General features: G+C 38.8%; 1 protein-coding gene across 3 annotated transcripts; it reads right to left on the bottom strand.

Moving 5' to 3' along the window:
• Nucleotides 1-2,885: 2,885 nt before the first annotated feature.
• GPR65 (G protein-coupled receptor 65) lies at nucleotides 2,886-13,126 on the bottom strand. Of its 3 annotated transcripts, XM_045901365.3 has the most exons (3): nucleotides 13,045-13,120; nucleotides 12,668-12,753; nucleotides 2,886-5,019 (listed from the first exon to the last, which is right to left on the bottom strand). In XM_045901365.3, the coding sequence occupies exon 3, from the start codon at nucleotides 4,567-4,569 to the stop codon at nucleotides 3,544-3,546; it is 1,026 nt and encodes a 341-aa protein (XP_045757321.1). In that variant the 5' UTR covers nucleotides 4,570-5,019; nucleotides 12,668-12,753; nucleotides 13,045-13,120; the 3' UTR covers nucleotides 2,886-3,543. The 3 variants fall into 3 exon arrangements, with proteins under 3 accessions (XP_045757321.1, XP_045757320.1, XP_045757322.1); XM_045901364.2 differs by lacking the exon at nucleotides 12,668-12,753 and having other exon boundaries at nucleotides 13,045-13,126; XM_045901366.3 differs by lacking the exons at nucleotides 12,668-12,753; nucleotides 13,045-13,120 and adding an exon at nucleotides 6,737-7,479.
• Between the last annotated feature and the right edge of the window lie 882 nt (nucleotides 13,127-14,008).

Raw genomic sequence — 14,008 nt, 5'->3', positions numbered from 1 at the left:
GAGGAAGCTGATTTGCTCGGGTTGCCCCTACGGAGATGAGGCTGTATCATTTGATCTAAACGAGGTGGTTATTTTTTATGTGTTTTATGTGTTTTATGTGTTTTATGTGTTTATGTGCAGGCTCAGTTGGTTAAGCGACTGCCTTCAGCTCAGGTCATGATCCCAGGGTCCTGGGATCGAGTCCCGCATCGGGCTCCCTGCTCTGCAGGGAGCCTGCTTCTCCCTCTCCCACTCCCCCTGCTTGTGTTCCCTCTCTCGTTGTGTCTCTCTCTGTCAAATAAATAAATAAAAATCTTTAAAAAAAAAAAAACAACAGATGAGGTAGGAAAAATGGAGGTTTTAAAAACCTGTGCTCAGTTTCCTCACTGGCCTATCTAAGATGTCTGAGTTCATTAGATTAAAAAATAGGTGCGACTGGGTGGTGCAGTCAGTTTAGTGTCTGAATCTTAATTTTGGCTCAGGTCATGATCTCAGGGTCATGAGATCGAGCCCCATGTCGGGCTCCCCGTTCAGCGGGGAGTCTGCTTGAGATTCTCTCTCTCTCTGCCCCTCCCCCACTCCCTGCACATATGCTCCTTCCTCTCTCTCTAAAATAAATAAATAAATAAATCTGAATAAGGAAATTAAAAGTCAGAAATTTAAACAAATTAAAAATGGGTGTCCACCCCTCTATTCATGGTGAGGTCCACAGTGTGTATCTCCTCAGCCTTGTGAACTCCCCGGAACAGGCACTATTGAGAATGTGCCCCAGAACCAGAAAAAACGGAGGCCCTTAAGTTACCTTAAGGGATGTGTTTAGCCCCCTGGAAAAGTAACCCCAGCAGTGGTGTGCTGGGGCCAGCTCCTGTCAGCTCACGTTGCCACATTCCTACCCCAGTGTCCTGGGGACTTCTCTATCTCTTGGGTAGCTTTCCACTAATCCTGATAGAGATCAGAATAACTAATAATGAACATCTAGAAATCTCATCACCTTCTACAAAATGGTTTTCACACCTACTTGTTAAAAGCAAGTGTTACTCTTGCCCCTGCAGTGTATGGAAACTGAGCCTTAGGGAGAACACAAAAATTCTTTAAGGTCAAACAGTGGGTGGTCGGTGGTGTTCCAGTCTGGGTCTTCGGCCAACAAGTCCCAGGTGATAATAGCTATAGGGTCTTTCTCCTTCCAGACATACTTACAGGTTAGTGGAGGACTGTAATTAGGAACTGGAGAAGCTTTTCAAAACTGAAGGATTAACTTTCCAATGGTGGGACTGTAGAAAATTTTGGATCATATCTAGAGTGCTTTGCCCTAAAATCAGGACATCATCCTGCCACCATGGGTTCTCTGAGACCGGCCCTGCTCAGACAGGATGGATAGGCTGCTCGAAGGTTTTGGCCACCTGTTCATTTTTAACCTATCCTACAACATTCTAAATCAGTGATCCTGTTGTTAATCATTAGGTAGGACATTCTTATTAAGGGTGCCATGAATTTGTATTTGCTCCATCTCTTTATATAACCAACTGAGGAAAAGTCTTAACCAGCTCTCTGTAACAGATGAGCTTAGTTACTATCCATATGATTTATTATATTTCCAGAGGCATTCATTAATAAAACAACTCTCCTTTTCCCCCTTATCCTGATCTAAGTCCAATGACTCTCCTGAACAATTCTTCATGCATATAAACCTTTTGCATCCCTAAAGAAAGAAAGGGTAGAGATGTTAAAAACAAATAAACAAAAAAATAAGCATAAAGGAGGAAAAGCAACTCTGGAGGGAAGTCAGGATTTGGGGGTTCAATCCTGGCCCTGCTTCCAACTAACTGTATGATCTTGGACAAGACATTTAATCAGTACCTGAGTTTTCAGATGTGGGCAAAATTGTTTTTGGATCTCTTAGTTACAAGCATTCAACTTACAGCCTGTCAATAATTTATCAATAATGAATCAAACAGCCTAAACTCTTCATTTTAATGGTGTATCTTTAGCTTTTAAGCATATGTAAATGTATCTCAGTGTAACCAGATAGAATCTATTAATTCTCCAGAAACTTTATGATCAGAAAAATACAAAGAACAGAGAATACACAAGTGACCTCAAAGCAAGGTGGTTTTCTCTTGTGTACCTAAACCATCACAGAAAACCTTAATAGAAAATGTAGTCAGTTTGTGTACTCACTGTTTTTATTATTGAAAAGATATAGTCTTTCTTGTTCCCAGGATGTTTGTTTTCTAATGTGAGGGCATGACATGGTACCAAGACATTTGCTATCAGATCATTTTGCAGGGAGGGGAAGTAGAAGGAACAGATAGGAAACAGGAAAGAGAAAGAAGGAGAGAATGTAGTGTATGATAAAAAAAAAAAATCCTTAAAAATCTGGAAAAATACTCTGGTTCATAAAAATGTTTACTTAATGAATGCCTGCTTAAAACTAGGGAGAGTAATTTCCACAATGAAAAAATATAAACATGAAAGAATATATGATATCAAGAATCTCTAAATATTCTAAGTCCAAAAAGAAGTCCCCGACTGTAAGATTTAATGGAATAAGTTGTCTATAATATGTCTTTTATTTTTTATTTTTTATTTTTATTTTTTTAAAGATTTTATTTATTTATTTGAGAGAGAGAGAATGAGAGAGAGCACATGAGAGGGGGGAGGGTCAGAGGGAGAAGCAGACTCCCTGGCGAGCAGGGAGCCCGATGCGGGACTCGATCCCAGGATCCAGGATCATGACCTGAGCCGAAGGCAGTCGCTTAACCAACTGAGCCACCCAGGCGCCCTATAATATGTCTTTTTGTCTAAACATTAAACTTCTGGTAATTTCGGCTATGTTGTGCTCAACTATAAATTTTTTTTAAAAAAATTATGATTTTAAAGAAACTAAAGAAGGTCTCTGAGCAGCTGAAAGAGCATTCATGTGGCTCAGAGCTTTATATCACGGAAGAGGCCTTCAGACTCCTATTTACTTTTTCTTTATAAAAGGTCTTACCAGGTTTCCAAACTGATGTAAGCTTCATAAGACTTCATGAGACCATTTCTTTTGTAACCCCAGTACTTAACACAAAGCCTAGTACATAGGGGGGGCTCAATAAATATTTGTTACCTAATGAGAAGATTAGAAGCAGTATGTAGTAGTTAGGGTTGTTGGAGACAGATACATACAGTTTAGAAAAGTGATAGTTGGTGGTCTGAAATCCATGAAAGAGTGACAAAAATCATGAAAACCAGACACGAAGCTCACTGAATCAAGGACACAGAGTTCCATACATCTACTAACCTCTAAAAGGTTATAGCATGGATAAAAAAACAAAACAAAACAAAACAAAACAAACCAATTGCCATCGATAATAATGATCTAGAGTCATTAGGATAATATCAAATTTTGTTTAATATTCAATTTAATAAAAGTCAGGGAACCATACAATACACTTCTAAAAGATTTTCATTGAAGAGGATTAAAATATTCAATTGGAACACTTCATCCCCTCCCATGCTTGATTTCCTCTTCTAAATGTAATCTTGATGATATGATACTGTGTACCTTAAAAAAATTCTTTGCTTCTATTCCAGGATTTCTAATTCCACAGTGTCTCTGGTAGACACTGAAAGTATGTTTTTTCTTTGCCCTTTTGAGTTATTAAGCTTCCCAGTACAGAATTTTAATATATTCCACATATCAGATCTTCCTGTTTCAGTGACAAAACAGTACAGAATTGGATCTGCAACACAATTTAAACTTGTTAATGCAACCGTGATTCTATACATTTTATAAATCTGCTTCCCAGACTTGTGGTCTTTAAAAATAAGTTCACTGAAGTTCCCATCATGCTCTAAGATGCTGCGAATCAGCAGCAACACATGAAAGGGAGTAAAGCACAAGACAAAAGTCAATGTGATGCTAACAAGGAGTTTTATGATTCTCTTCTTTTCACTGTTTTCCGTGGCTTGATTATGCTGCACGGCTTGGTAGACCTTCTGGTTGGAAATCATGATAATGACCAACGGTATTGCATAACCTGTACATGTCCTAAAGAAGTTGAAACGGATTTGCCACTTCTCCAGGGGGTACTTGTCATAGCATAAGGTAAAATTAGACTTCTTGGCATCACAATATTCTATAGTTGTTTCATCTTCCCACAGAATAATACCATTGAACATGGTTTCCAATACCCAGATGGATAGGCTGACCATGAAGGCAAATCTTCTTGTCCTTAAAAAAGAAAACCTCAAAGGGTGGACCACAGCTAAGTACCGATCGACGGCGATGCAGGTGAGGAAGGCCGTGCTGCTGTAAAAGTTCATGTACATGAAGAATGCGCTCCCCTTGCACAAGGCAGGAGAGAAGGTCCAGTTGTCATTATTCCAAGTGTAATCAATCCATAGAGGGAGAGTTAATGTGTAGAGCAGATCTGAGAGTGATAAACTGAAGAGGTAAATTCCTAGCTCATTCTCCTTCTTTGCTTGCAGAAAAGACACACATAGAGATCCGATGTTGGCTGGGACACTGACTATGACCACAAAGATGTAAACAATCGGAAATAAATAGTGATCCAGGTCGTGCTGTTCTTCAATACACGTGCTGTTCATTTTCTCGTATGAAGGTGGGAACTACATTTGTTCTTAGGAGGTAAATAGCAAGGTCAGTTTTGTCTCCTTCCAGTTTGTTTTTAACATCTTTTTTATTAAAATGTGTCCACTTTTCTTCGCTTTCAAAAGCTTTGATGCATTCATTGGTGCTTTTAAAGGGTGGATGTAGACCAATTTTCACAAAGATATCAATGGTTGGAAGTCAGAATCCAGCCTCCTGACAGTTAGTCACAATGGCCAGTGGATTTTAATGAGCAGAAGTCCACGTTCTTATTATCACAGAATGCTGATGAAGAACCCTCAGGGACCAACCGGGTCATCCCTCAGCATCCACAGAGTGTTGTCCCCATTTTGTTTTTCTTCACAAAACTCAGGAGATTGGTGCACACATGAACATAGAAGGCTTTGTTTTCACAGAGATTAACATCTCTTTTTACCATGCCTTTGTTTCTGTAATGAAAGATGAACTAGAATAGTTTAGATGTTTAGCAGATGCATCATGCTTTTGAAATAATCTTCTTTTCCTTCATTTCTTGAAGATATCAAAAATGTATTAAATTATAACAAAGGTGTTTAAAAAGGGAAATTATTTAATTGACTTCAGTGAATGAAATCAAGCTGAGAAATTTTAGTCTATTTCAAATAAGAATTACCCACAAGGTGAAAGATTAGAGGGAATTCTATTTCTCACCGGACATGATCACAAAACTAAAGTTACAACGTTATTTTCGGAGCTAATAAAAATGGCAAGTGTAATGATTTGTTTGTAATCAGTAAATGCTTTTGAGTTGTATGATAAACTGTATAGTTACATGATTTCAAATGTTTAATTTCGTATGCAATCTAGGTATGAGGCACTTTCACTATCCGCTTATTAGCCGAGAAAATATTGTCACAAGAAATTTAATGAAGTGAAATATTTTAGAATATAGCAGCTTGCTAAAACTTCATAAATAATTAGACAACACTACCTCTTTTGTTTTCCTTTTGCTTCCTTCATGGGTACTTTATCTTTCCTGCACTTTTGTGAAAGAGAGGGCAGAATATTCTTAATTCTGGGCAAGATCTTGTCATTATCAGTGTCTACCTTTGTACCTGATTGTTTATTAGCTTAGTTTTTTAAAGGTCTGATGTTATAGATTCACATAGGAGCAGAGACCCCATCCTTCTCTTCATAGTAGAGTAGAGAAATACTTCTGTCTCTATTCCTTTGCTAGTGAGGCCTATTAGTGCTTTGGATGATTTATGTGATGGGGAGCTTCACAGGACCCTCTGTAGAGTAACTATGCAGAGAACTTGTTGTGTGCTTGATGACACCCAAACCACCCATTTCCAAGTATGAGTGAGCCCTGAGCACCACCAAGGCCTTCCCACCACAAGTCCACAAGGGTTCTGCTAGAAGAAAAAACCATATTCAGAGTATCTATTTATATGTCACTCTTAAAACAAAGTGGAGAACTAAAATTCTCCAAGTCTTCTTGTTTTACCACACCTAGAAATATGAACAAAATGTGAAAAAACAACCTTTTAAATCAATAGGTGAAACTTCCAGAGAGGAAAAAAAAAAAAAAAAACTGATGGAAAAAAGGAAGTGGGAGCTGAGATCAGGAAGGTAGGTGAGCAAAAAACTCTGGACGTCTGGAGGCATATGTGGATTGGAAGAAGTAACTAGAGCCTCTAATGCAGAGAAGCTGGAGACGGAGTTCAGACACACGCAGGAAGTGGTTCTCTCTATCCCACACGTGTGGGGATCCTGGAGCCTCTGCTCTCACACAAAAGGTGAACTAGAAAAATGAACCTAAGAAACAACAAACTGGACAGCTCCTTACAGACAGCAGGGAAAGTTGGCAAGTTTCCGTGAGGAGTCATGATGAAAAATCCCTGAGTATTCATGGCCTCTGGCTGGACCTCACTTGGGAATGGGGCCTGAGTCTACACTCTTAGTTTAGTCCTGCGATCTGCACACCAGCCATGAACTCGTGCTGAATCTATGTGCTCAACTTCATCAGTCATCAAGGGAATGCAAACTAAAACCACAACGAGATACAACTACACACCCACCCGAATAAATAAAATGAAAAAGACAGAAATTACCAAGTTGTGGTGAGGATGTAGAGCGCCTGGGACTTTTATATACTGTTGGTTGGAAAATTGTTTTGACACTTACGTATACCCTGTGGTTCAGCAATTCCATTTCTAGGTATATGGTCAACAGAAGTACGTACAAGTGCTACGAAAGACATGGGTTAGAATTAGGATATTCATAGTAGCGTTATTTGTACTATCCCCCAAGTGGAATGAGCACTTGTAGTAGAATAGGGAAGTAAATAGATAAATAAATAGATAAGTAAATATTAACACAATTGAAATCTATACATCCATGAAAATGCACAAATTATTGCGGCATACAATAGCACAGTTGAAGCTCAGAAACATAATGCAGAGTGATAGAAAAAGACTGGCACAAAAGAATATATACTATCTGATTAAAAAGTAGGTAAAGTTAATCTACACTGTTAGAAATCAGAGCAGTGGTCCATTTATTAAAGGCTTTCTATGTGCTAGGCACCATTTAAAATGGCATGCATGTTTTTTATAATTTATGTGTTACTACAATTCTGTGCTATTTATTATAACCTTATATTACAAATAAAGAATTGAGCCACATATTAAGCCATTAGCCCGGAAATACCTATTTAATCATTGGTAGAACTTGGCCACAATCCTAGGTTGGAATGTTAAGTAAAGCCTCTTGACTCTTAACCATTTTGCTTTCTGCTTTTTGCATAAAAATGCCTTAGAAAGCTGAGGTATTGGGCGCCTGGGTGGCTCAGATGGTTAAGTGTCTGCCTTCCGGCTCAGGTCATGATCCCAGGGTCCTGGGATTGAGTCCCGCATCGGGCTCCCTGCTCCTTGGGAGCCTGCTTCTCCCTCTGCCTCTCTCTCTCTCTGTCTCTCATGAATAAATAAATAAAATCTTTAAAAAAAAAAAAAAAGAAAGCTGAGGTATTTTTGCAGCAATGCAGACCAGCTTTGTTGAGAAAGAAGAGAATTATTTTCTATTTTCTACTGAAATAGTGGCACCGATAGATTAGTACAAGTCTTCTAGCCATAATAACAGATCTAATTAAAGAAAATAATTTGTGAATAATCACTTCGGTAAATTGGATCGAAAGTGACCACATGTTTTCTAGAAAACATCACTTTCATATTGTCTGTTAGACTACACAGGCTTCAAATAAACTTGTAAAAATCATCATCTCATATCATGTCTTCGCACTTAGTAACAATGTGCTGTTATGTGCCCATAGATTTCTTTTCTGTAATGAAGAATGTATCGGATTAACTTAGGCTCTAATTTTTCCTGCACTTGATTTGAGAAATAGATGGCTAAAAGGAGCATATATCCTGCTACCATACTCAAAACAATTTCCCAGTTCTTAAGATTCATGAGGCTGAGCTTCGAAGAGTCTATTGTTGAGTTCAGGAATCCTCTGTGAACTATTTCAAGGTTGAAATTAATTATCTTTCACCACTCATAATGTGGTAAGGAAGAAAATGTAGATAAAACCGATTGTGAGATTGATCTATATGTAGCATGATATGTCTGCAATGTTGCAAAAATCATGTGTTGTTGATGCCCGCATCTATCTTGTCAGTCCAGATGCAAGAACAAACCCTACCTAGAGGGGAGCCTGGGTGGCTCAGGGTCCTGGGATGGAGCTCTGCATCAGGTTCCCTGCTCAGTGGGGAGTTTGCTTCTCCCTTTCCCTCTACACCTCCCCCGCTTGTGCTCTCTCTCTCTTTCTCTCTCTCCTCACTCTCTCTCTCAAATAAATAAATAAAATCTTAAAGAAAAAGAATGAACCCTAGAGGTTATACCACCCGCAGGTATGGCTGGGCCCGCCAGGGAGCCTGTAGGAATGCGACCCCGTTAGCTTACAAGTAGTTAATCAGCACTACCTTAAATATATAATTACTAAATGTACCAAATGAAATCTCTAACAGAAGGGATAAAGATATTTTTCAGAATCTAAGTCTCCTGAGATGGAAAAGACCTTCACGGGGCTGGATGAAGCAGGATCAGAGCACCTGTTAACATGACCTCATGGGCCTCCACTCAGTAGTGTCCGCCTTTGGGACACCTGGGTGGCTCAGTGGTTTAAGCATCTGCCTTTAGCTCAGGTCATGATCTCAGGGTTCTGGAATTGAGCCCCATGTCAGGCTCCTTGCTCAGCAGGGAGTCTGCTTCTCTCTCTCTCCCTCTCCCCCTGCCCACCGCTTACTCTCTCTCTCTCAAATAAATAAATAAAATCTTAAAAACAAAACAAAAAAAACGGTGGCCACCTTCTCAGGAGACCCCTGCTAGCATGATCTCATGGGCTTCCACTCAATGATACCCACTTCCTCAAAGACCCTTGCCCCAAATTTTGCCCTTCGAGCCCTCACTTGCCAGCCATTGGGGAGCTCAGGACTCTAGACTATTAGCTCCCCATTCTTCTGGGTGGTGTCACACTAATAAATAGCCTACCTTTCTTCACTGCAAAACTCAGTGACAGTTTTAATTGGCTTGCTGCCTATTAGGTGGACAAACCTTGTTTAATTTGGTTATAAAGTATCATATTAAACATTTAAATATCAGAAAAAAAAGAAGTCAGGTAGTGGTTACTTTGGGGGAGGGGCCGGGTAATGACTGGAAAAGGGCATGAGGGGGACTTCTGAGAATTTGTCATATTCTGGTTTTGCTCTGAGTGTTCATTCCATGAACGTGTTCAGTTTGTAGACATTCATCAAGCTGTATACTTAGGATATGTGCATTTTTCTGCATTATGTTATATTGCAATTAAAAAGTTAGAAAGTAGAATCAAAGGCTCTGTGGGATGAGCTATAAAGAATCTTGACAGCCAACCATCATCTAAATTACCTGCAGATGGAGCATATAGACCTTCTTAAGAACTGATAAGATTTTATTTCTTTTCTCACATATAAAAAGAAATTCATAGAAACCAAAGCAAACAATAAATAATGTAAACAATATGAAAATGAATTGGCCAAAAATGAAAGTTTGCCATATGAAAAAACAAACATCCTAGGCACCTGGAAGAAGTAAATACAAATCATCCCTTGAGGAAAGTTCTCTCAACCTAGGCTTCAAAGAATTCTCTCAGAAGGAATGGATGGTTGCCAGAAGGGAGGGGGCACGAGGGTGAGAAAGCTGGGTGAAGAGGAGTGGGAGATACAGGCTTCCAGTTAAGGAATGAATAAGTCACAGGGATAAAAGGTACAGCATAGGGAATAGAGTTAGAGTTACTGTAAGAGCCTTGTGTGGTGGTGACAGAGGGTAGCTACACTTGCGGTGAGCATAGAATAAGGTATAGAGTTATCGAATCACTATGTTGTCCACCTGAAACTAATGTAACATTGTGTGTCAACTATATTTCAATAGAAAATATTAAATAAAAAAAGAATCCTCACAGAGTTCTAACAAATATGAGTTCATTAAAACACACACACACACACACACATTAACCACTATAAGATTCATCAAAAAATGAGGAAGATGAGTAGCAGATCCACAAGAGCTTTAGAATAAAATTAATAGATATACAACACAAAACAAGTATGTTTAATAAGAAATAAAGGAGGGGCGCCTGGGTGGCTCAGTTGATCAAGCATCTGCCTTGGGCTCAGGTCATCATCCCAGGGTCCTGGGATCGAGCCCTGCTCAGCTGGGAGTCTGCTTCTCCCTCTGCCTCTGATCCTCCCCACCCCTCTCATACTCTCTCTCTTCCTCAAATAAATACATAAAATCTTTTTTAAAAATAAGAAATAAAGGAAGGAATTTAAACTCATGAGTAAGGAACAAGATGTAAGGAACAAAGATGAATTGGCATATTTTTAATAAGATTGAAATAAACTTTCCAGAAATAAAAAAAATGTAATAATTTAAATTTAAAAAATCAACACAGGGACTAACTCGCTGATGAGCGTTAGTTGAAGAGAAAACTAACATACTGCAAGATAGATCTAAGGAAATCATATGAAATTATCAGAGTGTTAAAGAGACGGGAAAAAAACCAAAGAGCCATGGAGGATAAAGTGAAAAGGTCCACATATGTTTAATTAGAGTTCCATAAGGGACAGAAGAGAGAAAATAGGGAATGTTTGCAAAGATAATGACTGACAGCTGTCCAGGACTGATGAAGGACATGGAATCCTCAGATTTATGAAACCCAGCAAATCCCAAATAGGATTAAAAACAAAGATGGAAATCTACATTCCTTAGACACACTGCAATGAATCTGCTGAACCAAGACTAAGAAAAAAAAAAGGGCCAGAGAGAAAAAATAGAGTACCTATAAAGAATGAACTGTAGAGTGACAAAGGACTTCACAGAAGTAATAACAGAGACCAGGAGACAGTGGGTTGATATTTCCAAATGGCCATGAAAACTTATGTCATCCTATAATTACATACCCAACAGAACTAAATGTCAAAACCAAAGCAAAATTAAGGACAGTTTAAGATAAACTACCACTGAGAAAATTGACCCCAAAATCCTCATTAAAAGGACTTCTAAAGGATACAAGTGAAGACAGAAAATGACACTAGAAAAAAGTCTGAGATGCACAAAGAGTTGAATAAGCTACGGAGGATGGAACCCTCTCCGATGGCTGCACAGGGTCCCACCTATCACTAGGCTCACATGTCTGGGAAGAACACCTCAACCATGAAAATATCCTTCCTTGGGACCAGGACTGAGAGGTCAGGGCAGGGGTGGGGAGGGGCTGGCAGTGGGTGCCCCTTCCTCCTCTATTCATCTTAATAAGTATGCATCTTTTCTTTTAAGGAAGAAAAAAAGATGGATAAAAGGGAAACATAAATTTAGGAGGATTTATAAAGTTGGAATGAATTTCTTTCTCTGTAAAAACATTTCCAACCTTGACTATAACCATCACAAGATCAAATAGTTTGATGAAGCAGATACAGAGTGTCCTCTCTTGGATAACAGAAGCAGTGGTAATGAGGTTGTCGTTATGCGTGTGGCTCTGGAGACTTTTTGAAAGGCTCTCACAACCCTTGGGGGATTTGTGACATGGTGCTTCTTCTCTAAGTTTCAGTCTTCACAGGTAAAATTAACACCCACTTTAGAGAGTTATCGTGACAATAAAGTGAGAACACACATAACGTTCATGGCACATGGGAGGCCTTCACTATGTATTGGACGATGGTACTGTTTTAATGACACACTGCTAGTCTGCAGGTGTCCTTGTGCTATTCCCTACATGTCCTGAGAGGAGATCATCTTCGGCCATCTACCCAGAACATAGCGGGGACGCCAGGGGCACTCAGAGTGTAATTTGTACAGCAACATTTCACATATGATACCAAGCTCGGCAGATAACAGCTGTCGAATTAATTTGTGTGAATCTGAGATTTTTTTTGCTTCTGAGATTTTAATGGAATACATAGTTCTTATTATTCATACCTCTTTTCAGATATCATTTTTACTACTTTAATAAAATTTTGACAAAATTGTTTTTAGAACCAGTGTTGAGAAATTTGGATAAGTTTCTAATTTTGACTTGAATTTTTACCAAATGCCAAAAGAAGATAATCCCCAGTGTATTAAAATATATCTATTATTGGGCGCCTGGGTGGCTCAGTTGGTTAAGCGACTGCCTTCGGCTCAGGTCATGATCCTGGAGTCCTGGGATCGAATCCCGCATCGGGCTCCCTGCTCAGCGGGGCGTCTGCTTCTCCCTCTGACCCTCCTCCCTCTCGTGCTCTCTGTCTCTCATTCTCTCTCGCAAATAAATAAATAAAATCTTTAAAAAAATATATATCTATTATTAACCAGGTCCTCAAATAGTACAAATCATTGATGACAATGTTTTCCTACAGGATATAGGAAACACTTCCTTCCCTTCATTGATCGGTTTAATAGCTGCTTATTAAGACTACTATGTGCCAGATACTGATAGCCACTTGTTAAGTAAGAATTATGACTTAATACTTATTAATACTGGATATCCTATTTCCAAATTTCACATTATTTCTGATGACATAAAAAGTATCACGAGACCATCGTACCAACCAGGAAATGGCACAGGATGACTCTACAGCTGGGAGCTGGTAGATTTCTTCACAAACACTTAATTCAGTTTGCCAATATGAGGTTTCCTAAAAAGGGAATGGAGCATAAATATTCCTCTTTTGCATATTGGTAGTTTTACCTAACTCTTTCTAAATATCATTTTTGACATCCTTTTACCACTGCTCAGAGAAGAGGAAACCCTGTGTCAATCTCATTTCTCTCTCTCTTATAAAGTTCTGCTTCATTGCATTCATATAGCCTAAACTCGATAAAAGGTTGTGAACATTACTGACAATCATGCCAAAGTATGTCATCTACATAAAAATCTTATTTTATTGTTTAATCATACACTTACCCATGTTTAATCATACACTTACCCATGTTTCTTCAAGATCTCGGTGACAATCTTGTCCGCCGAGGAGCTGGATAAATCTGCTTGCACCGAGATGAGAAACCAACCCTAGTGAGGGGACAGGAAATTGCACTCATATTTCAACACAAAACAATGAGGAAGCAACCTCTTAATGAGGATTTACGTTATCCAAATTTGAACAAAAGAAGTCTCCTAAATATTTTAAAAGACGTTTTTGTTTATTCATTACTGTAGTATAATTTTTAGGATTCACTTTCCTCTTTGCATCTTAATCACAATGTATACTGGTATTATATGTTTATTTAATAGAATATGTACTAGAATTTCATGTAATCACTCGCTCACTCATTCATTTATTCTGTCTATACATACATCTATTATACTCTTAGGGCATTGTTCAGGGAGTGATGCCGGATCTGGCTACGGTGCACAAGGACCTCATCACCCGCTGAGAGAAAGACCTGTTCAGTCACAACCATAATACAAGGGCGAAAACGGGTAAGTACTCAAAGAGACGTCCAAAAAAAGAAAGAAAGGAGAAAAAAGAAAGGATGAATCACTGGATGTATGACGTGGGAGCGGATGGTCTACATGGATTCAGCCAGATGAGCTTCCTGGGAGAAAAGCAGCTGGGGAAGAATGGATGTTTGGTGTAAAATGAGCATGTTTCCTTGCTTAATGGCGGCAACTTTGTGAAGCCTGCCTGCTTGCCTGCCTGCCTGCCTTCCTTTCTTCCTTCCTTCCTCTCTCCTTTCTTTTTCTTTCTTTCTTTTCTTTTCTTTCTTTCTTTCTTTCTTTCTTTCTTTCTTTCTTTCTTTCTTTCTTTCTTTCTTTCTTTCTTTCTTTCTTTCTTTCTTTCTTTCTTTCTTTCTTTCTTTCTTTCTTTCTTTCTTTCTTTCTTTCTTTTCTTTTTCTCTCTCTCTCCGGACCAACAGGACTAGCTACATAGTATTTCTTTGTAGATCATT

Source organism: Mirounga angustirostris, unplaced genomic scaffold, assembly GCF_029215605.1.
Source record: "Mirounga angustirostris isolate CCGP_5_RB_7025 unplaced genomic scaffold, mMirAng1.0.hap1 SCAF_9, whole genome shotgun sequence".
Taxonomy (NCBI): Eukaryota; Metazoa; Chordata; class Mammalia; order Carnivora; family Phocidae; genus Mirounga; species Mirounga angustirostris.
The sequence above is the reverse complement of the archived record's forward strand: the minus strand, read 5'-3'. Positions and strand labels throughout refer to the sequence as shown.